The sequence below is a fragment of the Micromys minutus genome (genome assembly GCF_963924665.1).
Source record: "Micromys minutus genome assembly, chromosome: 30".
NCBI classification, from domain to species: Eukaryota; Metazoa; Chordata; class Mammalia; order Rodentia; family Muridae; genus Micromys; species Micromys minutus.
Window position 1 is genome coordinate 10,196,733 of NC_137965.1, and position 23,863 is coordinate 10,220,595.

At 43.0% G+C, this 23,863-nt stretch overlaps 1 protein-coding gene across 1 annotated transcript in view; it reads left to right on the forward strand.

The window, feature by feature from the left end:
- The first annotated feature begins 1,013 nt into the window (after positions 1 to 1,013).
- STXBP5 (syntaxin binding protein 5) overlaps positions 1,014 to 23,863 on the forward strand; it is a 104,903-nt gene continuing 82,053 nt past the window's right edge. Inside the window, exons 1-2 of the mRNA XM_080941818.1 lie at positions 1,014 to 1,574; positions 2,914 to 3,011. Of these exons, the coding sequence (XP_080797944.1) occupies positions 1,422 to 1,574; positions 2,914 to 3,011 (251 nt within the window). The 5' untranslated portion in view covers positions 1,014 to 1,421. The remainder of the gene's footprint in view (positions 1,575 to 2,913; positions 3,012 to 23,863) is intronic.

Genomic DNA, 23,863 nt, shown 5'->3' on the forward strand with positions numbered 1-23,863 from the left:
CCGTTTGCCCATAGGCCAATGCTGTGAGGAGACTGTACTGAACGGGAGAAAGAAGCCAATAACACAGCAAAGGGAGGTGCTTCTGATTTCGGTGCGGAACTAACAAATCCTAGTAGCATTTCTGTCCCCACCCCAGTCCCGTTCCGCGGTAGGGGCTGGGTCTTATTAAACCTAAGATTGGCTTCTGGCTGTGACGCCCTGGCTATAGCAAAGCAACAGTTCCAACGTTTTCCCCTTTTGATTATCCACTCCTATCACCTTTGCTTACAGAATGCACTGGCCAGAAGGATTTCTCTCTCCGCCCCCAGCACCAATTTCTCTCCACCGGTGCAAACTTGAACCACTCATCTGCCTCTTAGCTCTCTGGGAGACACGCAGGAACAGATCTAAGCAAAAACTTCACCCCCTTCTCCAGCCTGATGATCTCAGAGATTCTCCAAGGGGTTGTCGATTGGTAAATTAAACTGGAAGGTAGACGGGACTTTGTAACAAGGAGTGGCGGGCAGTGCTGGCTGCCACCCTCCCTGCCAAACGGATTTAGGATGATGGGTGACCAAGGTCCGGCTGCTGGAGTTCTTCCCTTCAGGAGAGCCATCCCTCCACCCGCCAGCCTCATTTTACCTCCAGCAACACCTTCATGAAGGAGGCTGGGCTTCTCTCCCTTGGGGTGTCCCTTAGCTGTCATCTTGCCACTGACCTAATCGTTGCCTGGGTGCTCCTTTGCGAGCCCAGATACAAAGCAAGCCTGAAAGCACACTGCGGGAGCTGTGAGTGATAGGGCCGGAGGCGCGGGCCGCCGAGCCCCGCGGGTCCGCCAGCTGCTGCCCCTGGTCCTCTGCGGAGGATGATTTAAGCCGCCGGCCGGGGGCGGGGGCGGCGGCGCGCATGCGCACCGGGCAGCTCGCTCCGCGGAGGCCCAGCTGCCGCCACCGCCGCGGCCGGCGCTGGAACCGCGGCTCGCCGCCTGCTCCGCCGGGCGTTGAGGGCCGGGGACCGAGGCTCCCGGGAGGCGACAGCGAGCGACAGGGGACAGAGCGACAGGCGGCGCGGGGAACGGGCCCCGGATGCCCGGGGCCATGCGGGCCGGGCGGCTGCGCTGAGCCGAGGCCGATCCCCGGGACGCGCCCGAGGGGACTGCGGGCCATGGATGCGGCGGCAGCGGCGCGGGACGGCGGGAGCCCGGCCGCCACCAGGTGAGGAGGCGGCGTCCGGCGCCACTGCAGCCGCGGCGGCCTCGGAGGAAGAGGGCTCGCCGCCGCGCGCCCGCCCGTCGTCGCAGCCCTTCCTGTTGGGATTATCTTCTGCTTCCCCGCTGCTCGAAGCCGCCGCTTGGCTCTAGCGGCTCGGACTCCTTCGCAGCCGGTGCCTCGAAGCCGAGAGACCCCCCTCCCTCCAACTCCCCAACCCCCTTGGGCGAGACCATGAGGAAATTCAACATCAGGAAGGTGCTGGACGGCCTGACCGCAGGCTCGTCCTCGGCCTCGCAACAGCAGCAACAGCAGCAGCACCCGCCTGGGAGCCGGGAGCCCGAGATCCAGGAGACGCTCCAGTCCGAACACTTCCAACTCTGCAAGGTGAAGGGAGCGGCGCAGCCCAGCCAAGCTGCCGTGGGAAGATTGGGGTCGTTTGAGGGGGCCGCTGGGCAGTGCCTGGGAAGCGCCAGGGCAGAGCGCGCCAATAGAGCTCATCGCTCTAAGAAAGCGACCCCCCCCCCCATTGACAGACGTGCCTTGCTGGGGTATTTGGACAGAGACCCCCCTACTTCTTATAAGTCGTTGTCTTTTCCCTTTTCATGAAAAGCAATCATTTCAGGGCAACCCCAGCATACCCCCTTGCCTTGAATCCCCATCCAGATGCTAGTCGCAGTGGTCTGGAAATACTTTTCTCTCTCTCTCTCTCTCTATTCGCGCATATTTTATTATCTTCCACTGACGTCGAAATTTTCCAGCAGTGTGTGATACACGTCGTTTGTGGACAAGGCAAACCTGTTCAACCAGATCTCTCTCTCTCTCTCTCTCTCTCTCTCTCTCTCTCTCTCTCTCTCTCTCTCTCTCTCTCTCTCTCTCTCTCTGTTTGCCCATCACTTTTTTTTCCCCCTTAGAATGCGTGCGAGCGGCTCACACCACCCAAAGTCACAGGATTCTTTTAGCTTGTTTGGTTAAAAACTTAGCGCGGAGGGTTTTCTCTGTGAATTGGCACCGGTGGTTGCCACAAGGTCCTGTATGTAATTCAGAAAGAATGATGCAGCGGATTAATTCCCAGCTGCTAGGTGAGAAAAGCCCAGGAGCCTCCCTATTCAGACCTGCCTGCCTCTTACATAGCCATGCGGTCCTTCCTACGCCGGGGGCTCAAAAGCCTACATACAATTCTGTTCTTCCGTCCTAAAATTATTACAGACCTAATAGAAAATTACAGGATTATCCTTCGCACCCATTTTCCATCGTTAGAATTGCGAATGTTGGGTCCTCGACTAAATCCTTAGATTAGTGACAACTTTTCTTTAGAAATCCCTCCCTTGAGCATCCAAATGAAGACACGATTGGGTGATTTGTCTTAAGATGCAATACGAATCACCCTTCGCAAAGATTTTACAGAATTTTGGACCACTACAAACTTGAGTAATGTGGCGTCAAACAGAATAGTATACGCTAGTAATAGGAAATTGCCCTCCCTCGGTGAAGTTACTAGCATTGTAGCAAAGCAGGAGTTTAAGTGATTTGTGCTTCTGTTGCTTGTCCCTTAGGATGGAGTCCACCCCACCCCCGAACTCCCCCTTAAAGCTGTAAGTCTCTGTGTGCTTTGATCCACTGTAGTTGGTTCCAGCTCTAACGCGCGCCTGTGCGCTGTTCTGTTTTCCGATTTTGCCTGCTGTCCTGGTGGGTTCCTGCGATGCCACTCACGGCCCGTCCCCAGACTGTTCGCCATGGATTCCCCTATCAGCCCTCAGCCCTGGCCTTTGATCCTGTTCAGAAGATCCTGGCGGTAGGAACTCAGACTGGTGCTTTAAGGCTGTATCCTTTCTTAAAAAAAGAAAAAGAAAAAAAAAATCTGCTTGCTTCATTTCCCCAGTCCGTCTGTGTTGCTCATTAACCCTATTTTTCCTCTTTAATCTAGAGTCATATCTGTGTTATAAGAAATTATGCGGTGCAGGCATTTCCTTAGTGTAAATGTGTTCAGGTGGTATGTTGCTGTGTTGCTGTAAGAATGGCTCCTCCCTCTTAGTAGTTCCTAAACACGAATCAAAACAGCAGTCTAGAGTTCACTATAGTAGCAAATTCTATAAATGTAGTGGTATGTCTGTATGATACATATATATATATATATATATATATATATATATATATATATGTATATATATATCTCAAACTATATGGTAGAGTTGTTTGTAATGGCTATAAGATCCTGAGGGGAATGCACATGCTTGTATTTGGGGACTATTAAAGCCCAATGACATTAAAAGACCAAAGTACAGAGTTCAGGACACCATGAACTGCTTGTTAAAGTATTGTATCTAGTTGATGTTGAACTTAACTGTCATTACTCTATGAATTAAAAGCTGGATTTGAATTCGATTTGTTTTCCACATGCCCATCCAGAAAAAAAAAATCAAATTAGATTTCCATAAATAAAAAGGGCTGACATTTTTTAGAGATTCCAGGGCATTGTTTTGTAAAATGCAGACATAGCTATAAATGTACCATGTTGAAAGACTTGGCCTTCTGTAATCTGTTATGCATAGCAGAAACTACTAAGTTAGTATGTTAGTACGTAGAGAAAGACTTTTTTCTTGGCTTTATTTGGATTGTATAGCTTTGGCAGAGCATTTTTTCTTTTCTTTTCTTTTTCTTTTTTTTTTTATTCTTCACAAGAAATTCTCTGAACAATGAAGATGTCCTCATTTTCTCATTTATACTTACTATCTAACTTCGATTAGGATGTGTGATTGCCTTTGTTCTGACATTTGAACACACTTGAGCAGCCCACACTGATGCTGTGCTGGTAATGAGCTGACAGGCTGCTGAGTGAGCCCACTGGACATTGTTGACAAGCCAGGGGTGGTGGGAGGAGCCGGCCTATTCTATTTGCATTTTAGGTTTCTCAGCATTTGAGTTCAGAGAGAACCAGGAATCTTGCAATCTTTTAAGATATTTCGAAAGGAACCTTATATGACATTAAAATATACCTCAAGTTTTACTTGGCCTGATTGCTGTCTTGAAAACGTGACCAGGGGCTTTCCGGGAAATGTATTTCAAACACTGGCAACGCAGGCCTGTCTTTAGCGGTAAAGTCTTCACTTGGTGATTTCTGCAGCAGTGTGCATAAACTGCTCTTGGCCAAAAAGCTAAATTGTCGAGACTAGAATCTTCTTTGACTTCAATTGCTTAGATGTTTTTATTTTTACAAAGACTTTCTATTTTAGTTTTGGAGATAGGGATAGTTAATTTTCTCATTGTTCAGCAAAATTTGGTGTCAGGATCACTTGGCATTGTTCTGGAAGGACTGTTTGGAACCAAAAGAGCTTTCCCTCTGACAAAATCATTCCATTATGTGACTGAGAGAAAACATATCAGTTATTTTTAGATCATTTTACTTTTCTTTCAAAGGTTATTTTTCCTTTTTTCATGTTTTCCTTGGCCTCAACAATTTTATTATATAACTTTTTAACAGCCATTTGCTCCTTTTTTATATTTAATTATATGTGCCATCAGCAAACTGACTCTGTAAAGCAATTATTTGTCTTACAAATCCTTTCAACTCTAATTTACATAATTAGCAAGTGCATCCAACAGATAAAGTTACCATGTCAGGCCTGTGTTAATTCCTAGTTCAAAGGATCAAACGTTGAAAATGGCGCTTCACAAGAGCCTTTGGGCTTACATATCTTTTTATAGTTAAGTATTAGTGAGTAAAAGTGGACATCTGATTACAGTGACATTCTCTTTTAGAAATCCTTGTCGTGTTTAGAGTGAAATCCTGAGAGCTGTTTACTGAGTCTCTTCTGCTTTTCCTTCTTAGAGGTTTGCACCAAGTTCGGCAAATTGGCTTGCTTACCAGCAACATCCCCCAGTCATTCCTCCGGTGAGGGCCAAGAAGAGCATGTAGCTTTGTTTATTGTGGCTCTGGATTATAGAAAATGACAGAGACCTTTTTAGTTTAACATGTATATTGGGTTATTTCCATTTGTTAAATAAAGACATCTAAGTGTATGCCTCCTAACTTTGGAACATTTAACGTGCGTGTCTCTTACAGGCCTGCCTAGGACCACATTTGTCTGGCTTCCTTTTTCAAGCTGGTTTCTTCTAGTCATTCTGTTCCCATTTTAAACTTTCATCATCTACACTATATTTCCCCAAAAGGGTGTTATTAGGAAAGAAAAGTACTTTTAAATAAAATATCCATTGATTAATTGTATAGCAAGATAATAGGTAATTTCTCACTTAGGATGGGGCTGATGAGATTCTGGGTGCAGTATAGCCTGTCTGTAGTGGGATAGCTTCGTAAATGGTGGCAGTGTAGACTGAGTTGACTGGCTTACATGGAGGTGAAAGCAAAACACACCCAAAAGACCAAGTAAAGAACATTTGATATGTAAGGGTATGCATTTAAGGGTAGTGACAATTGAATCCTTAATACATAACATTATTGAAGCAAAACATCTAATTTATTTATTGTGTTCATGTCCGACACATCACTGGTGAAACATACCATTTTGTTCTATCAACCATCGTCCCCTCTAAAGAGGACAAGAGCTCGTCATGCATTTATTGGTAAGAAACAGGAGAACACAGTTTTATATACCAGGCCATATAGTAGTGATACAATTTGTTTTCATTCTTTTTTTTTTTTTTTGCCATAGAGAAATACATAACATTTGATTTTTTATGAGCTAGATGTCAGCTTTGGAAAGAGAGGCCATACTGAAGAATGGACTTATTTAGTGCTGTTAGATTCTTTAGATTTCTCGGTCACGAGTGTGGTTGGAAATTGCTTCATCTTAAGTTTTCGAGCCCTTCATGGTGCTATAACATAATATGTTCTCTATAAACAGTGGGGGCGGGGTTAAAATTGGGACTAAGGAAAATCTATTTCAAATGAACTGAATGTTTGATAATTTGAGGGGAAATTATTGAATAACCTCCTTTTTTGTAGCCCTGACTTATGAGAAGTTCAGTGTGCAGGGCAGTGTCCAGTTTGCTGCGATGAAGTCTTCAGTTGCAGTGTAACGATGCCTACAAGGTTACAAAATGGTGTCTGTATCTGGGAGCCCACTTGGCAGGACTTGGTGAGGTCACAGAGAGATTATAGACTTTTGGCCTGACCGCCAGTTCTTGCCTTTTTAAATCACGGGATTGGTCTTTCTCTTTAAAGTGAAGTTAAAATGAAGGTGCTTTCAGTCCAGGACAGTTCTGTGAGTTTAGATTTCTCTGTGTCGAGGTGAGTAATTCAGAGGAAATGAATGTGTGACCCCTCTAAAGGCTTCTAGTTCTAATCAAAGGGCTGGGGCTTGTCACATACTGTAGTGAGACCTGCTGTCTCTACAGGGTCAGACTCCAGATGGAATTTCTGCACCTGATGAGACTTTTTCCACATTGGTAGACGAGCAAGGAAACCTGTGCGCATAAACATTGCTTAGAAAATAGCAGCAGGTTGAGGGAATGCTGGGGGGAACATCCTGGTTGGAGGAGTGATCCTAATTGAGTTGAGAGGAGAAAGAAGCTAATTAGAGGTCTGGGAATTAGCTGGATTCCTAAAGCGCTTACTGTGCAGCTGTATAAAGACCCATGTTGAAGCCGGGGGTGGCAGTGAGTGCTGGGAAGGTAGCTGACCACTAGCAAAATGGCTGTACTTCAGGTTTCAGTGAGAGATAAACCCAGAGAATAAGGCTGGCCTCAAGACTGTGTAACATGTGCACACGTGGATCTCCACCCACTACACACCGCACACACCACAAAGAGTAGCCAATTGAATTTTAACCTGGAGGTGTTATTCCACTAGAAATCGTATAAGGAGAGATACTCAAGAAGTATAAGGAAGGAAGTGTGATTTATGTGCATGTATTTGGTCAGGCAGCCATATCATGGCTGAAAAAAAAAAAAAAAAAAAAAAAAAAAAAAAAAAAAAAACACAGAAGAAGAAAAACTTACTGAGTTACCATAATCATGTAGGTAGCAACATGGGCCCCAGACACACGCGCCAGAGTGGGCGCTCGGAAAGGACTAGACTGCTTTCTGTGAAGTCTCAAGAGTGAGTCAGGATGAAAGCACCCAAGAAGCGACAGGAGCAGAACAGGATGAATATTGATTTGGAAATTATGTCACCTTCTACTCCACTGGAGTGCCATTCTGAGAAGGCAGTCTGGGCTGCTTTCAGCTCGAGGATTAGATACATTTTTGTGGGTGATACTGTGAATTTTATAATTGAATATATAGCATGATTAATGACTGTTTAGCTTTTGGGATTTGTTCTGTGTTTCTCAGTAGTTCGTAGCGGGTCGGGCAGTGTAATTCTGTGAGTTGGTCCAGCACATCAGGACACTTTATAACTGGCTCTCACCTACTACGTGTCCGTCAGCTTTTCTGTTAGTATGGCAGCTCCATGCACACGCTTCAGATGTGTCTGGTTGCAAATAACTGCCTTTAGCCTAAGTTTTCCATTAGTTAAGAAGAGTCAATAACCCTCTTCATGAGGGTGTCAGGGTTCAGTACAAATAAACTTGGGTAGCTTTTAAGACTGCGGTGTGCAGCGCTGTTTGGTGAATGCTTGTCTGTGCTGCCGTTATTATGAGAGCTCTCCATAGTTTGGATTTTCATTTGGTTCACTCATGTGTTCCTTCAGATGCTGCGTGAGAAACAGCTGTGCTCTAGGCCTTAGAATGGCCTCAGTTTGTAATTTCATCAGCGTTACGGCTGATACAGTCTTTGAAGAAAAGGTCATAAAAATGGTTGGTTTTTGCTTTAATTTTGCCTTTTAGTGTAATTTTTTTCCATGTATATGGAGGTTTTGGCTACATGTGTATCTGTGCGCCATTTGCTTTCTGGGAGGCCAGAAGAGGGCAGATAGTTGTGAGCTGCTGTGCGGATAGTGGAAACTGAACCCATCCATGTCTTCTAGATGAGAGGCTAGTGTTCTTCATCCGTGAGCCATCTCTCTAGCCCAACTTTGCCTTTTAAAGAACTATACTGTTTTCAACCGTAAGTTCACAAAAGTTACTATTTAGATATAAATAGTGCACATAAATGCTCTTATACACAGGGCTTATTAAATTAATAAGTAACGACTCTATACTTGTTAGATCGCATTAGAATGTTTTGGCTTCCTGCTCATTAATGTTATTTTCATAACATAATTATAGTACTGAATGCAAGATTTGGAAAAGATCTTTGTTTGAAATAAAAATGAAGTGAGCTAGTTGAAAATTCATCAGACTTCCATCCGGTTTTTCCTTGTCAGTGTTGTGTTTCTAGGTGAACCCTTGTCATCGGGAACAGAGCTGTGGGGAAGGCAGGAACTCAGATACTATTACACTTGAAGTTGGCACTGTTGAAGAGCACTTAGCTTAAAAGGAAGATCAAGGCCCATGTTGACTGTAAGGTTCACTTCTCAGCATATGTTATAAGAAGCAGGACTTGTAGAAACAGATTTGCAGTGCTGTTTTTTTTTTTTCTTCTGATGAGAAATAAAACATGAAAGAAAGTCTATGGACTTGAAAAACCATGTTAAATATGAAAAATCGATTCTTTACCTTATAAAGATATTTTGCTTTAAATAAAATGACATTTTTTTGTCTGATAGTATCTGCTTCCCTTTTGAGTTTTAGTGTAATTCTTTTTAAAATCACTGTACCAGTTCTAGAGAAGTAAAAGATATTCTAGTGCCACCTTAATAGATCAGTGTGTAGTCTTGAGACTGTTTTATATGATGGGCAAACTGAGATCTTGGTGTGGAATCAGAGGACAGTAGTTCTGATGAGTCCTCCTGGCGCTGTGAGACTCCGTCCTCTCTGTGGAGGGCTTGGGGATTCTTCATGACCTGCTTTACTTGGCTAGCTCTTGAGATCAACTTTGTTACAGACATGCTTCTGTGAAAGAAACTGTATACACACACACATACACACACACACACATAAAGTCTACTATTGGCAACTAAAGTTGTAGACTTTTCTAAAACGATGTTTCATAGAAGCTCTCTGCATCATTTTCCAATAGTAAATATAGATATAATTTTAGGGGAAAAATTACCATTTCTTCTCCTTTTCCTAGTATTAATTCGATGGGAACATTATGTATTTCATATACATTGAAAAGCGACAACGTTCTGAGCATGTTTATTTACATTTACTTGTGCTGAGTTTTAATACATAGGAATCTACAGTGAGATTCTCCTATAGTAAGAGAATGAAACTTTAAAATAAGTAGCCAGTAGTTTGATGCTATGTTAATCTTCATTTGAAAAATGAGGTTTGCTCAAAGCATGATAAAAAGCCAAGATAGAACCAGACTTAGAATGCATATGGTCATTGTAATATAGAACCAGTCTTAGAGTGTATATGGTCATTATACAGTGATTTTTCAACCTTAGTTCCTTTTCTTGTAGATTTGATTCTGTTTCCCTGTTGAATAAGTAGCAGCTGGGACATTTGACACTTTTGCTGGTGAGATTGTCTATTAGTAATGGTTAATTCTCCTCCTTCAACAGTTCTCCACCCGACAGCTCTGCCTCTGCTCTCATCGCAAGAGTACTTGCTAAAGAGAGGTGGCACTTGGTGGCATCAGCTACTGAAGCTCCTTCTGCTGAAGGCCTTTACTTTGTATAAGTTCTTTTTATTTCTGCCTTTGAAAAGAACAAAGATAAACCATATTGAAATGTTTTTCGCCATTTATTCAGTTTATGGACTACATTTCTTCTAATGTGTTATGTTTTTTGTTGTTGTTTTGCTTTTTATTTATTTATTTGTAAAATTACCTTTGTTTTGTTTTGTTTCCTGATTCTAGCTTGCCTCAAATTCACTGTGTAGATCAGGCTGGCCTTGAACTCTCAAAAATCCATTTGCCTCTACCCCCCAAATCCTGGGATTAAAACTATGCCCCACCACACAAGGGCCACTTAGTTATTCTTAGAAAAACAAAGTGAGCCTTTGGAGAGCTTCTCGATGCTAGGAAAATAAATGTCTTTTGCTTCTATTTTGTTTATGAATAAAAAGTGGTCTTTCTAAAGTAACCAGTTGTCCCTTTCCACGGTCAGTGCAGCCACACATTAATTCACAGCTACAGTCACTGCACTTGACCACCATCCAGAGGCCAGAAGGGAGTCCAGTTACTTGCTGATCTCAGTGCTGGTTTCATTTACCTTAAAAGAGGGGTGGCTGACAGATTCCAAATACTGCAGGGCATTTCAATACAGTGTTAAAGCTTATCAATTTAAAGAAGGCTTGGCTTCGCTACTACTACCACCTGTTGCTGTTGCTGCTGTTTTCAGTCAGTCAGGGTCTCACTTGTCTGGAACTGCTGAGAGTCCAACCTCAGCCTCCTGAGTATTGGGACTTCACATTCGAGCCACCATGTCTGGCCAAATTAAATGACTTTTCTTTCCTTTGTAGTTATTTTTAGCATTAAAAAAAAAAAAAAAAAAAAAAAAAAAAAAAAAAAAAAAAAAAAAAACTAAAGAACTAAGACATAGTAATTCATTTAAATGGCAGACCACTAGAGTATTAGCCTTAAAAATCGGCAGAAAAAAATTGAAGTTCACCATTTTCACTGTGAGGCTGTGGCTGTCTTTTACTTAATCTATTAACATCTAAAGAGAGTTCAGATTTCTCAGATTTCTCAGGCCTTTGGCACACCCGTGAATTATGATAGACACATTCTTCTCCCCCAACCTGTTAGAGCATTACACTGGGGTTTCTTCCTGGTGGTGTGTAGATTTGCCAGGCCAGTGATGGCGCACATGAGGAGCAGTTCCAGTGCTCAGAGGTCCTTTCTCCCTCAGCCTCTGGTCTTACCACTGCCTCTTAGAGTGGACCACACATCATTTATTGTGTTCTTTTAGTTTCTATTTATGTAGATCGCGTTTTATACCTTCTTTCTGATATTCTTTACTGATGCTGCTCTGTTAGGGCGACTATAGCATTATAGCAATTCTTGAAGTTCCTTGATAATGGCAAACATCCTTTGATATAATTTTAGATATTTTCCTTCTCTGCATAAACTTAAGCATGTTTTTTTGTGTTGTTGTTGGTTTATTTTTTATTTTATTTTTTTGTATTCACAAAATAGGTCAGAGAGAAACTACACTGAATCTGTAGGTCAAGATCACAGAATTGACCTGTTCATATTATTTATGATCTTTATCCACAAAGATGGAATATATTTTCACTTACTTCCTTCTACTTTGATTCTTTGAGGATAATTTTGTGTTTCCTTATATAGATTTTACACATTTTGATTTTCTATTTAATTCATTTTTAAGGTGTGTGTTTGTGCAAGCATTTGTGAATAACACTTTGTCTTAATTTGAAGTTCCACTGGTTCGCACAGGGAAATGCATCTCATGTTTGCACCGATCATATATTAAGAGCAGCTGTGTCCTGTCTGAGCGACAGATGATCATCTGAGTCTATTCTTCCTGATGTATAATCCAATTATTTCCTTACTGCATGGGTGAGGGTTTCCGGTGATTATATATGTCTTCTTTCTGCTCAGGGAGAAAGCTTTGGATTTCTTTTCATTAAATATGCAATACTTTGGTTTTGGTGCATGCCCCTGTCAAGTTGAGTATATTAAATAGTTACTATATCCCAGTTTACTAACTTTAAAAAAATTATTTTATTGGATATTCTCAGTATTTACATTTTAAATATTATCCACTTTTCCGCTCCCATCCTCCCTCCACTTCACAAAGGTGCTCCCTTTCCCAATCACCCTCTCCACCTCAGTGCCTTGGCATTCCCCTACATTGGGAAAACGTGCCCTCCCTAGACCAAAGGCCTTTTCTCACATTGATGCCAGACACTGTTATCTTCAGCTACATATGCAACTGGAGCCGTGGGTCTCTCCCTGTGTGTTCAGTGGTTGGTGTTTTAGTCCCTGGGAGTTTTAGAGGGTTTGGTTGGTTGATAATGTTGTTCTTCCCAAGAGGTTGCAGATCCTTTCAGCTCCTTCAGTCCTTTCTCTAGCTCATTCATTCGGGGCCCCTTATTCAGTCTCATAGTTAGCAGCAAGCATGCTCAGCTGTATCTGTATGACTCTGGCCTCTGAGGAGGCATCCTTACCTGGTTCCTGCCAGTAAGCACTTCTTGGCATCAGCAATAGGGCTTGGGTTTGGGGGCTGCATATGGGCTGGATTCCCAGGTGAGGCAGCCTCTGAATGATCTTTTCTTCAATCCCTGCTCCTCTATTTGACTTTGTATTTCCTCCTGTGAGTGTTTTGTTCTACCTTCTAAGGACTGAGGAAGCCACATTCTGGCCTTTCTTCTTTTTGAGCTTCATAATTTTTGTGAATTGTTTCTTAGGTATTCAGAGCTTTCTGGGGCTAGTATCCACTTATCAGTGAGTGCATACCATGTGTGTTCTTTTGTGACTGGGTTACCTCACTCAGGATAATAGTTTCTAGTTCCACCCATTTGCCTAGGAATTTCATAAGGTCATTGTTTCTAATAGCTGAGTAGTACTCCATTGTGTAAATGTACCACACTTTCTGTATCCATTCCTCTGTTGAAGGACATCTGGGTTCTTTCCAGCTTCTGGCTATTATAAATAAGGCTGCTATGAACATGGTGGAGCATGTGTCCTTGTTATGTGTTGGGGTATCTTTTGGGTATATGTCCAGGAGTGGAATAACTGGGTCTTCAGGTAGTACTATGTTCAATTTTCTGAGGAACCACCAGACTGATTTCCAGAGTGGTTGTACCAGCTTGCAATCCCACCAACAGTGGAGAAGTGTTTCTCTTTCACCACATTCTCACCATCATCTGCTGTCACCTGAGTTTTTGATCTTAACCATTCTGACTGATGTGAGGTGGAATCTTAGGGTTGTTATGATTTGCATTTACCTTATGACCATTCTTTGTTTATTCTTTGTTGAGAATTCTTTGTTTAGATCTGTACCCCCTTTTGAATAGGATTATTTGATTCTTTGGAGTCTAACTTCTTGAGTTCTTTGTATATATTGGATATTAGCCTCTATCAGATGTAGGATTGGTGAAGATCTTTTCCTGATCTGTTGGTTGCTGTTTTGTCCTGTTGACAATGTTCTTTGCCTTACAAAAGCTTTGCAATTTCATGAGGTCCCATTTGTTGATTCTTGATCTTAGAACATAAGCCATTGGTGTTCTATTCAGGAAATTTCCCTCTGTGCCCATGTGTTCGAGGCTCTTCACCATTTTTGCCTCACTTTGTTTCAGTGTATCTTGTTTTATGTGGAGGTCATTGATCCACTTGGACTTGAGCTTTGTACAGGAGATATTGGTGTTTATTAGTTATTGTTTCAGAATACATGGGAATTTTAGTGATGGCTTGTATTCCTGACATTAGAGAATTGTGTGTTTTTGTTTTTAACTATTAGCTTGACTAAATCTTCTTTCCATTCTTTCTCTCTTTTTCTGTGTGCTTTTAAAGATACATGTCTTGCTGCCTTTTTCAGATTGGATCCATACTTTGGACTTGAGAAAGTATCTTACTGTAGCCTTCCACGTAGCTGGAATGTGGGTATCCTCAGTCTGTAAGTTCCTCATTAGCTCTGTACAGTTCTTGCTGAACGCTCTTTCTTCTGGTCCATATGTCTGGTTAAAATGCATTTTTCAGTTTTATGAAAGTTAAAGTATTTCAATGTTTTTTTGAGGTTTCTACTTTGACTCCCATGTTATTAGCTTTGTGTTGCTTAATTGCCCAATATTTCAGAGAATTCCAGCTTTCATTTTACAGTTTCATTCTGTGGTGGATCAAGTGCAGATACTGTATGATTGCTATCGCTTTTGTTTGATTTTGCCTGTGTATGCACAGGTGTGTGTGTGTGTATGCATGTATGTATGTGTATGTGCTAGTAAATGTGTGTGTATATACATGTGTGTATGTGTGTGTACGTGCATGTGTATGTGTGTATGTGTATCTGTGCATATATTGTATAAATGTGTGTGTACATGTGTGTATGTGTGTATATATTGTATATGTGTGTGTTTGTGTGTGTGTGTGTATGTGTGTTCACATGCATGTGGAGGCTTAAAGCTGACATCAAAATTTTACTCTGTCACCCTTCCCTTATTTATTGAGGCAGAACCCAGACCTTGACAGTATGGTGAGTCTAGCTGTCACGCCTGCTCCTGGGATCCCCTGTCTGTCCTTTCCAAGTACTTGAGTTACATACAGGTGGCTGCCATGCCCTCAGTACTTGTGTGGGTGCTAGGGATCAGAATCCATGCGTCTAGTTTGCCAGACAAAGCACTCTATCCACGGAGCCAACGTCCATCCTTGATGTCTTAAGGCATTGTTCTGGTTTGCTTCTATTGCTGTGACAGAACACCACGTCAGAAAGCAATCTGGGGTCAAAGGGTTCATTTCACCTTCAGATACGGTCGGTTATAAGGGAGAGTAATGGACATCTCAGAGAAGGAACCAAGGCAGAGATGATGGAGGAAGACTGCTCACTGGCCTACTCTCTCCCCAAGACTGTGGAAGAGGAATTTTAATCCACCAACATGGCTGCTCTGGCAAGGATCTCACTCAGAGACTTAGGTCTATATGAGCTGGCTGGAATGCAGACACACCCTCAGCACACACCTTTAATCCCAGACAATGAAAGTAAGGTTAGTTTGTAGAAGGAAGCAGCCGTGTTTGAAAGTGCTATCTAATTGAGGGTCAGAAAAAGTGATGAGTCAGAGAAAGAGTTGACAGCGTAGCATCTGCCCAGCTCTCATGAGAGGAGAAGGAGGGCAAAGGAAGGGGTGGTGAGCAGCTGTGTCCCCCAGATTTGCTTGCAGGCAACCTGATGGAGGCATTTTCTCAATGGGGACTCCCTCCAGCTTGTGTCAGGTTAAGAAGAGCTAACCTTTACAGGTCTGTTTAAGTCTGCAGTAGCCTGTCCTGTGTGAGTTCGAGGAGGAGGAGTACTGAGATGTTACTGGGTGGCATGGCCTATAAATGTTCACTATTGTTGCCTGTTCCACTTAACTTCGTGTCAGGGCTGAGGGGTGTGGGCCAGAAGTCAATGCTGGGTGCCCCATGCTGCTCCTCACCTGAGGTTTTAAGACAGGGTTTCACACTGAATCTTGAGTTCCTCCATTTGGCAAGACTATATTTTCATTCATCTGAATTTTTCTGTGCCTGAAACTAATCTCCGCAGTCCCACTTGGTTTTGATTAGTCACAGAATGTTAAACAGCTCTCCCCATTCATTTACCTTTGATCTGTACGTCTCTGTAGTAAAGCAGATGCTTTGTAGATGATACGTAGCTGAGTTTTGTCATCCTTCTCCCCTTTCTACCTTCATGCAGCAGTCTCCGCTCTTCTGAATTGCTGCAGTTAGATGGTGGACGTTCAAAACTGCATCAGTATCTTTGGATGCGCTTCTGTGCCGCGGTTCACTGTCCTTCTTTCTTAGCGTCAAGGCCTTCACTGGAATTGGCATCCTCCTTCCTGTGTTTACTGACTCGCCAGTGAAGAGCCGTTCCTTAGAAAGGCAACTTGAGAACCAACTGCTCCGACATAAATGTGGTTTCCTCGCCTCTTTCCTGTGCTGAGAGGAGAAGGGGATTCTTCCTGTCATGCTTACTGTGAGAACTTCTTTGGCTTTCATCTGTAAAATTCATGGATGTGTGGTGGCCCTCTCCTCCTTGATGGAACTCTGCTTTCTTGGGTTTCAGACTCATCCAAATGGTCCTCCAGCAACAGTTAATGGCAGTGCCCATTTCTGCACTCCATGACTTCCCCTGTGCCCTGGTTCTCTCTAGTCACCTGTCTGTCCAGGTTGGAACAGTTGTTTGTCTTGAAGCTTACTTCTCTGGCAGATCTAAAAATGGCTTCCTGACTCGTTGGTTCAGCTTTTTTGCTTCTTGTTAACAGTGATGGCTCCCAAAGATCCTTGTGTACTAGACCAGAAATGGTGATTCTATAGTAATGGTTAATAGGTGTGGGGGACGTAACCTTAAAAAAGAGGTCTTAAAACTGACATTTGCCAAGTTAATGAAACTTTCCCCTGGAAGACATTTATGTAGAAAATGAAATGAGGCATACACCGTTCTTTGGTAAAGTTCTTACACCACTGCCTTTATTGCCTTTTCATTTTGGTTTGTTGAGACAGCGTTTCTCTGTAACAGCCATGCCTGTGCTGGAGCTCACAGAGATCTGCCTGCCTCTGCTCCCTCCTGAGGGCTGGGACTGAAGGCATGCACTACCATGCCCAGTTTCTCATACCATTGTTAGGAGCCTGTTTCTGCTACACAATTAGAAGTCACACAGGAGTAGGAAATAACTACAGGTCTGGGGAGTAGTAACTATGGAGGGGTGGTTGAGGGAATTCATAATTGTTGGAAGATGATATTTAGAAATTGATGTCTCCTATAAATCATTTAAAGACAGAATTATATGTTAGAATCATTTGTAGAGAGACAATAACACTGGGTCCAGGCACACGCTTGCTTTTCTTCTCTTGAGATTCTGATTCCCCAGTCTGACATAGAACACAACATCTGCAGGGTTTGTTGTTGTTGACATTGTTGTTGTTATTTATTTTTTTAATCCCCTGGCCACTTGTGATTCAGAATGAGAATTGAGGAATCCTGGATTAAATGCTTGGCCATATGGACAGCAGTAGTCTGAGAGAGGCAGATGGTAGATGAGAGCCATATTCATTACTGTCTGCTTAGAGAGGGCGTCATCTAAAGCACTCATGCCAGCGTGAGTGAAGAGACACTGTGCTGTGTGCTGCTGTCTGCAGAGCAAGCCCTGCTGGGGAGAGACTGGCATTCTGGCTTTGAGCTGTGCTGTTTCCTCTTCCTGGAGGTTTGTCTGTAGACATGAAGCCAGCAGTAGGAAGAGGATCTGCAGCCTTAATAACGAGGTTTGAAGAGTATAGCCCTAAATCTGCAGGTCATCATGGCAGTGTCCTTTTACACTTGACAAGACTCTCGCACAGATACGACATTGTCCTCATAGATCCATCTGGATCCCCGTCTGTGTTATAAATGTCCTGCCCCTGAACCCCCAACCTTCAGCTTTTAGAAATGTCAGTCTTGTTATTTAATTTTTTGTCTGTCCGTCCATCCATTTATCCATCCATCCATCCATCCATCCATCCATCCATCCACCCATCCATCTATCCACCCTTCCATTCAGAGTCTTACTATGTAGCACTTGCTGGCCTGGTATTTACTGTACAGACCAGGCTGGCCTCAAACTGAGAACAGCTGCCCTGGCTCAGCCTAACAATGTGATGCTAGCATTGTCCAGTTCTTCAACACAGCTGCCTTGAGACATCCCATTTTTAACAGATTTTATTATCTTCAGTAAAAATAAATGTGTGATATAATGTCCCTTTTTCCATGTTATTTTTCCTGTGTGGAATTGCAGTTAAAGCAACAGCAAAGCTCAGAAGACTTCTTTATGTTCACACAACATAAAATGAGAATACTGGACCTACCCTAAAGTTTACCTTCTTCCCAGAGGCTTCAGTTGGTATCCGTGGACCACAGAGTGGTACTTCAATGTAGCCACTGGAAGAGTAGTCACATTATGTAAAATCTACAAGATTTCTGCCATTAAGACTCGCTGGCGCTATTGGTACAGTCCTAAGATAGCAGAGCACAGCACCTGAAGAGATTCTAGAAATGGAATCTGCAGCCCCAAAGGTGAGGGAAGCCTGGCTAATTACAGTTGCATAATTACAGCAACTACAGCAGCACAGACGATTACAGTTGTGCTTACTGATAGGTGTTTCAGACAGGGCCATAATGTAGCGTGCCCTGCGCTCACTGGGTAGCTTGCCTGACACTGAGCTCCTGATTCTCCTGCCTCAGCCTCTCAAGGGCTAAGGTTATGGGCATGATCCATCTTACTGGGATGTATGCAGTGTTTCTTAGAAATAAAAATTATGTGGTGCACATGTAGCAGATTCTCTAGGTGGGTCCTGAGTAACTGGAGAGGGGGCTATTCCAAAAGCTGTTGCCTGGACATGTTCTAGCTGGGCCGCTTTGTCTGGCCTCAGTGGGAGAGGAAGCACCTAGCCCCACAGAGACTTGAAGTGCCAGGGTGAGGGGAATACTCGGGGGGTCTTCACCTGCTCAGAGGAGAAGGGAATGGGGAAGAATTGTGTGTGGGGGGTGATCAGGAGAAGGGCAGTGAGCAGAATGTAAAGTGAATAAATAATAAAACAAAAAATTAAATTACAAAACAGAAACCAAATCATGTGATGGTACTTAGCTGTACTGGGATTGCAGGGCAGCAAGTTGCCCTTAAAATCCTTCCTTGCTTTGGAAACAGAGTATCTGCTCAAAAATCACTTTTGTGGAATATGTTGTGACAAAATATAGAATGCAGGGAATTTTGTTGGGTAAGCAAGAATTTGGGGAAGACATAATCGTTATCATATTTATTTTCAAGCTTTCTCAGGTGAGAATTGGCTTTTTCAGAAATGCCCAGGATGTGAGAGCCAGGGAGTTCTTGCTTCTGTTTCATGTTCGCTCTGACCTTCTTCTGGTCTAGTGTTCAACATTGATTTTCACTGTGGGAGAGGACAGAATAATGCCATTCCCTCTCCTTTATCTTAGCCACCAGCTATTGATGAACAAATGCTCAGAGAAGTTATAATCCTTAAGTCATTAATAACCTCCTACCTTCATTTTAGTTTTGTCCTTAAAGCATTCTGTCTGAAACAGTAGCTACCAGTTACATATCTGGCATTTTCCTAACGCACTAGGGAAAGCTTGCCCAAGAACTCTGTGTGTGTGTATGTGTGTGTGTGTGTGTGTGTGTGTGTGTGTGTGACATCACATTGACAAAACATAAAATTTAGAGCACACACACACATTGCCTGTTCTTTACTACTTTTGATTTCACTTTTCTAATAGTACAACCTAAATCCCAGAAACTAGAATAACATGCAAAAGCAGTCCAACAAATAGTTGGAAGATGTGGTAGCTTTAATTATAAGCTTGGCACAATTTAAAATGGTCTGGAAAGGGCTTGTGTAGGTTGGCTTATGGGGAATATCTTGGTTATGTTCATTGGTATGAAAAGACTTGCCTCCCGTTGGTGGCACCATTCCCTAGGCAGGGCACCCTGCATTACACAAGAGTGGGGGAAGCAGCCTGAGGGCCAGCATGTACATACCCATTCACACTGCTTTCTGTGAATCCACTGTGACCGGCTGCTGCACGTTTCTGCTACCTTGGCCTTGCTTGCCACAGGGGTGGACTGGAACTTGAGAATGTGAGCCAAATCCTTCCCTTAAATTGTCTGGCTATCTTATCACAGTAACAAAAAAGGAAGCTAACAAAGAAGATTAAGTGAATGGACTAGAACTGTTTCATGGAAATTTAATAGCCCAGTCTAACTGTATCGGCAAAAGTAGAATATCTTTATATCATGCCATACTTTTTATTTACGTAAAAAGTAATATTGGACCAGAAGTGATATGCCTGGATATAAACATGCTTCTCGTTTTGAAAAAGCTCATTTGGTCACATATTTATTATCTACTGTCTGCATATTCTTTTTCAGCTCTGGGAATAAAGAAAGGAGCTTATCATGGCCTGATGTCTCCCTAGGCCAGAATAGTTTCAAACAGAAGTCGAAGATAGTTCCTGTGCTGCATGGTTTTATGCCAACTTGACAGAGCTAAAGTCATCTTTAGCTTAGGGAACCCTAACGAAAGCGCCTCCATAAGAGCTGGCTGTAGGCAAGCCTATAAGGCTTTTTCTCACTGATTGATGAGGGAAGACCCAGCTCATTGCAGATGGGGCCATCCCTGGCCTGGTGGTCCTCGGTCCTAGAAGAAAGCAGGCCGAGCAAGCCGAGAGAAGCCAGTGTGCGGAACTCTCCTGTGGTTTGCCCTCAGGTTCCTGCCCTGACTTCCTGAAAATGGGCATCGAAGTATGACCGGACCCTTTCTTCCCAAGTTGCATGTTGGTCATGATGTTTCATCAGAGCAGTAGGAACTTTATGACAGTTCTAAAAGGAGGAAATGAGGAAGTGCCCGGGATACCAGGATCCAGTGTTGCTGTAGAATCAGTAAGGGGAACAGAAGAGCAGTGTGGCACAGCTGGAGTTGGGGACTCTAGTCTTGAGTGAGCTGGGATTTGTTCTTTTCAAGTCGTATTCGTCACTAACTCTTTCCCTTTGGCAGTGTCTATGGATCTGATCGTTGTATTATTTTATGCTTCTATTGCTGGACCTTAAGGCCTTTGAGGATGAAGACTTATAATTTGCCTGTTAAAGTTCTCAACTAAGAAACATTGAATGGGTGGGTTGCTCCCTAGGAGCTGCAGTATGGGAAAACACAGAGACAAATGCATGCTCTTCAGTACAGATAACTCTCTGTCATTTAATTTGTCCGTAACCTCAGAGTTGGAAGTGGAGTGGGAGGGCTAGAATTGGGAAGAAACCGGGTTGGTTCTGGATAAGGAAGAGAGTCGAATGCTCCTGTGGATACAGGGAAAGGCTCAAGTTCAGCTTTGCTGGCAGTGGGCAAGTGGCTGACTGTGGGGATATTGAGGCAAATCAGGGTGCTGCGTCTGCTTCCGTCTTACGGCCATCTGCCTTTGAGAACAGACTTAAGGGAAACTAAATCAGTAGATAACATTCATTTTTAAAGATGGTAAGTGGTGTGGGTGATCTCTGGTGGAAAGTGCATTTGGCCGCCCGTGCCCTGGCCTTCTCAGATGATGCCACGCTGTTCTGCCAACCTTGCTGTCTTAAGTAGCTCTCCGTCTGTCCTGGTTCATCACTCCTGTTAGGGCCTGCACACTTCCTGTACTGCTAACGGCTTTGCTGCTGCTTCCCTTCTTTCTGTCCAGCCACGCCGTTGTTGTGAGTTTCTGCTGACCTACCACTCTTCCTGTGTGGATTCCTTGTTTCTAACTCCAGTCACACATATGTGTCTGCTGTACACTTCCCGTTTTAAACGCTGAGAAGAAACAAGCTGTGTGTACTGTGGCTTGTTTTCCTGCTATGCATATCTTGGGGAACAGCTTTTTCTAAACACACTTAATGGCTTTGAGCCATACATCTTTAAAACTAGAAACCACAAATTCAATATATTTTCTTCAAGTCTCTTCGAAATTGAGTTCTGTCATTTATACTTCAAAATAATTTTAAGTCATGTGTGTGCTTGCAAGCATGTCCACCTGTGTGTGTGTGTGTGTGTGTGTGTGTGTGTGTGTGTGTGTGTGTGTCCATAAAGGTCTGAAAAAGGCATTGGATCCTCTCAAGCAGAAGTTATAGACTGTTATGAGCCACTTAGCTGATTTGGATGCTAGGAAGTGAGCTTGGGTCCTCTTCTGGAGCAGCTGCTGCTCTTCATCGTTAAGCTGTATCTCCAGTCCTGCTGGTAAGTATGCTTTTGTTGTTGTTGTTTTGTTTTTTAATATATAATTGTAATTTAATTTAATTTTCCCTTGCTTCCCTCCAAACCATTCTGTATACCCCTCGTGCTCTTCTTTAAACTCATGGCTTTTCACACACACACACACACACACACACACACACACACACACACACACACTCTTAAAAATAACCTGTTCAGTCTCTACAATGTATGTGTGTTGTCAGGACTGAACATTTGACACTAGACAACAAGTCCTGTGTGTTTTCCTCGGAGAAGACCAACTCCTGTCTTGGCCTTCTTCACTTGGCTATATAGTTCTTTGGGGAGGGTGGAAGGCTTGTGGGCTTTTCTTCTTCCAAATTGTCACCTTCACCAGCGTCATCCTTGTTCAGCTCATGTGGCTATATTGGGGAGACAGCCACAGGGTTGGCATAAACACACACACACACACACACACACACACACCACACACTAATAATATACACTCTAGTGTAACATTGCTTGATGATTTAACCTCTAAGTTCTGGTATTAAATATCTTAAGTCAAATCCCAGCTTCTTTGCCAACTTGCTGTGAGTCTAGGAGAGCCATTTAAATTCGCACTTGAATATTCTTGTTTTGTGAGAATAGCTGACCTCAGGTACAGATGTGACGTTATCAGTGCGTATAGGAAACGTTCCATATATCACAGGTGGGAGGACAAGGGACTCAGTTATCTCTAAATTCCTCTTTGGCCCCTCCGTTTCTTCCCTCTCCACCCCTTCACCTCCCAGTCACAGTAACAGTGAAAGTCACTTGGGTGAACTCGAGGTGAATTTTGAGATAGATATGTGGTGCATTAAGTAAAATACTTTGCTAGCTGTGATTTTTGTGGTGTATGTGTGTATTGCGTGGATCTATGCATGCTGAGTGTGTATCATTAGACAATGTTGATGTTGGCTGCTTTACCCCAGCACTCTCCACTTTATTTATTAAGGCAAGGGCTCTCGAATAACCTAGAGTCCCCCGATTGTCTAGCCAGCCACCTCACCCCAAGGACCCTGTCTCTGCACACACATCTCCAGCTTCTACATGGGCTTTGAGAGGCAAACTCATGTTTATTCAATGAGTGTTTTATCCTGGATCCATCTCCCAGCTCTCCTGATGTTCTGTTCTGTTCATCAGTCTTTATGACCTTCTGTGTTAGGGCGTGGATCATCAGTAGATAGAGTGACCTTTGCAGCATGTGTATGATCCAACATTCTATACTCAGCAATAGCAGGAAGTTAAGATCTTATTGGCTCCAAGTTTTGTTCTGTGTATCCATCTCATACACTGCTTCTTTGTCATCCCTCATTAATTTCTACTTTCATTATATTTTCTGTTTAATTCTTTACTCCCAACCACCATTGTATAACAAAGGATCTTTGAAAGACTCAACTACATGTTTCAGCTTTGCTCTCTGCCCTCTTTATGAATGTGTGTGTGTAATAAATTTACTATTCTAGCTAACCCTTAGAAAAGACACAAAATCCGCTTTCTTTGTTTACAAGCCATCAGCCCAGACTGGGCAAGTTTGGAGCTATTGTAACTTGTCCCACAGCTATAGAGTTCTTGGTTACTTGCTGTGTCTCCTGGCTATGTTCTTGTTGGTCCATCTCCTGTCATGGTGTCCTCCTCCATTTCTGTCTCCTTTCTTCTTCCTCCTCCTCCTTTTCCTTCTCCTTCTACACTTTTTCCTCCTCTTCTTCTTTCTCTACCTGCAACCCCCTAACTCAATCCTCAAGACCCCCCTTTCTCCATCCGTTGCCCAATCATAGGTTCTATCTATGACCAGTTAAATTGGGGAGAAGGTTCATGTAGCATCCCTTTGCGTATGTGAGGACCTGCTCATCAGGGCCAACCACATCTTGAGAGTCATAAGAATACAAGCAGCAGCAGACCAACCCACCACATTTCTCCTTTTGTCTAAATTAAAAGGCTCTTTCTCTTATAATAATAAAGAACATACAGTAGGAACCATTATGAAACAATTATGAAAACTCTTAGGTAAGAGTTCCATTTGTAATGTCCAGTCATTTTATATTTGACACCTTAGATCGAGTTTTCTATCATCTACCCCATCTTGGTGAGTTTAGAGTTCTGTACCTAAATCACTTTCTACCTTAGCTTGTGTTACCATCCTAAAAATATCTTCTTAGATCAAGAACATCTTTCTAAATCCTAAACAACTTAAGCTCACAGTAAGACTATGACTATCTAGTTTTCAGTCCTTAATAGATCTTAGAAGGAGTAAATATTACCTGAGCGTGCGGGAAACACAGCGATGCAGCTTCAAAAATTATAGAAAGGAG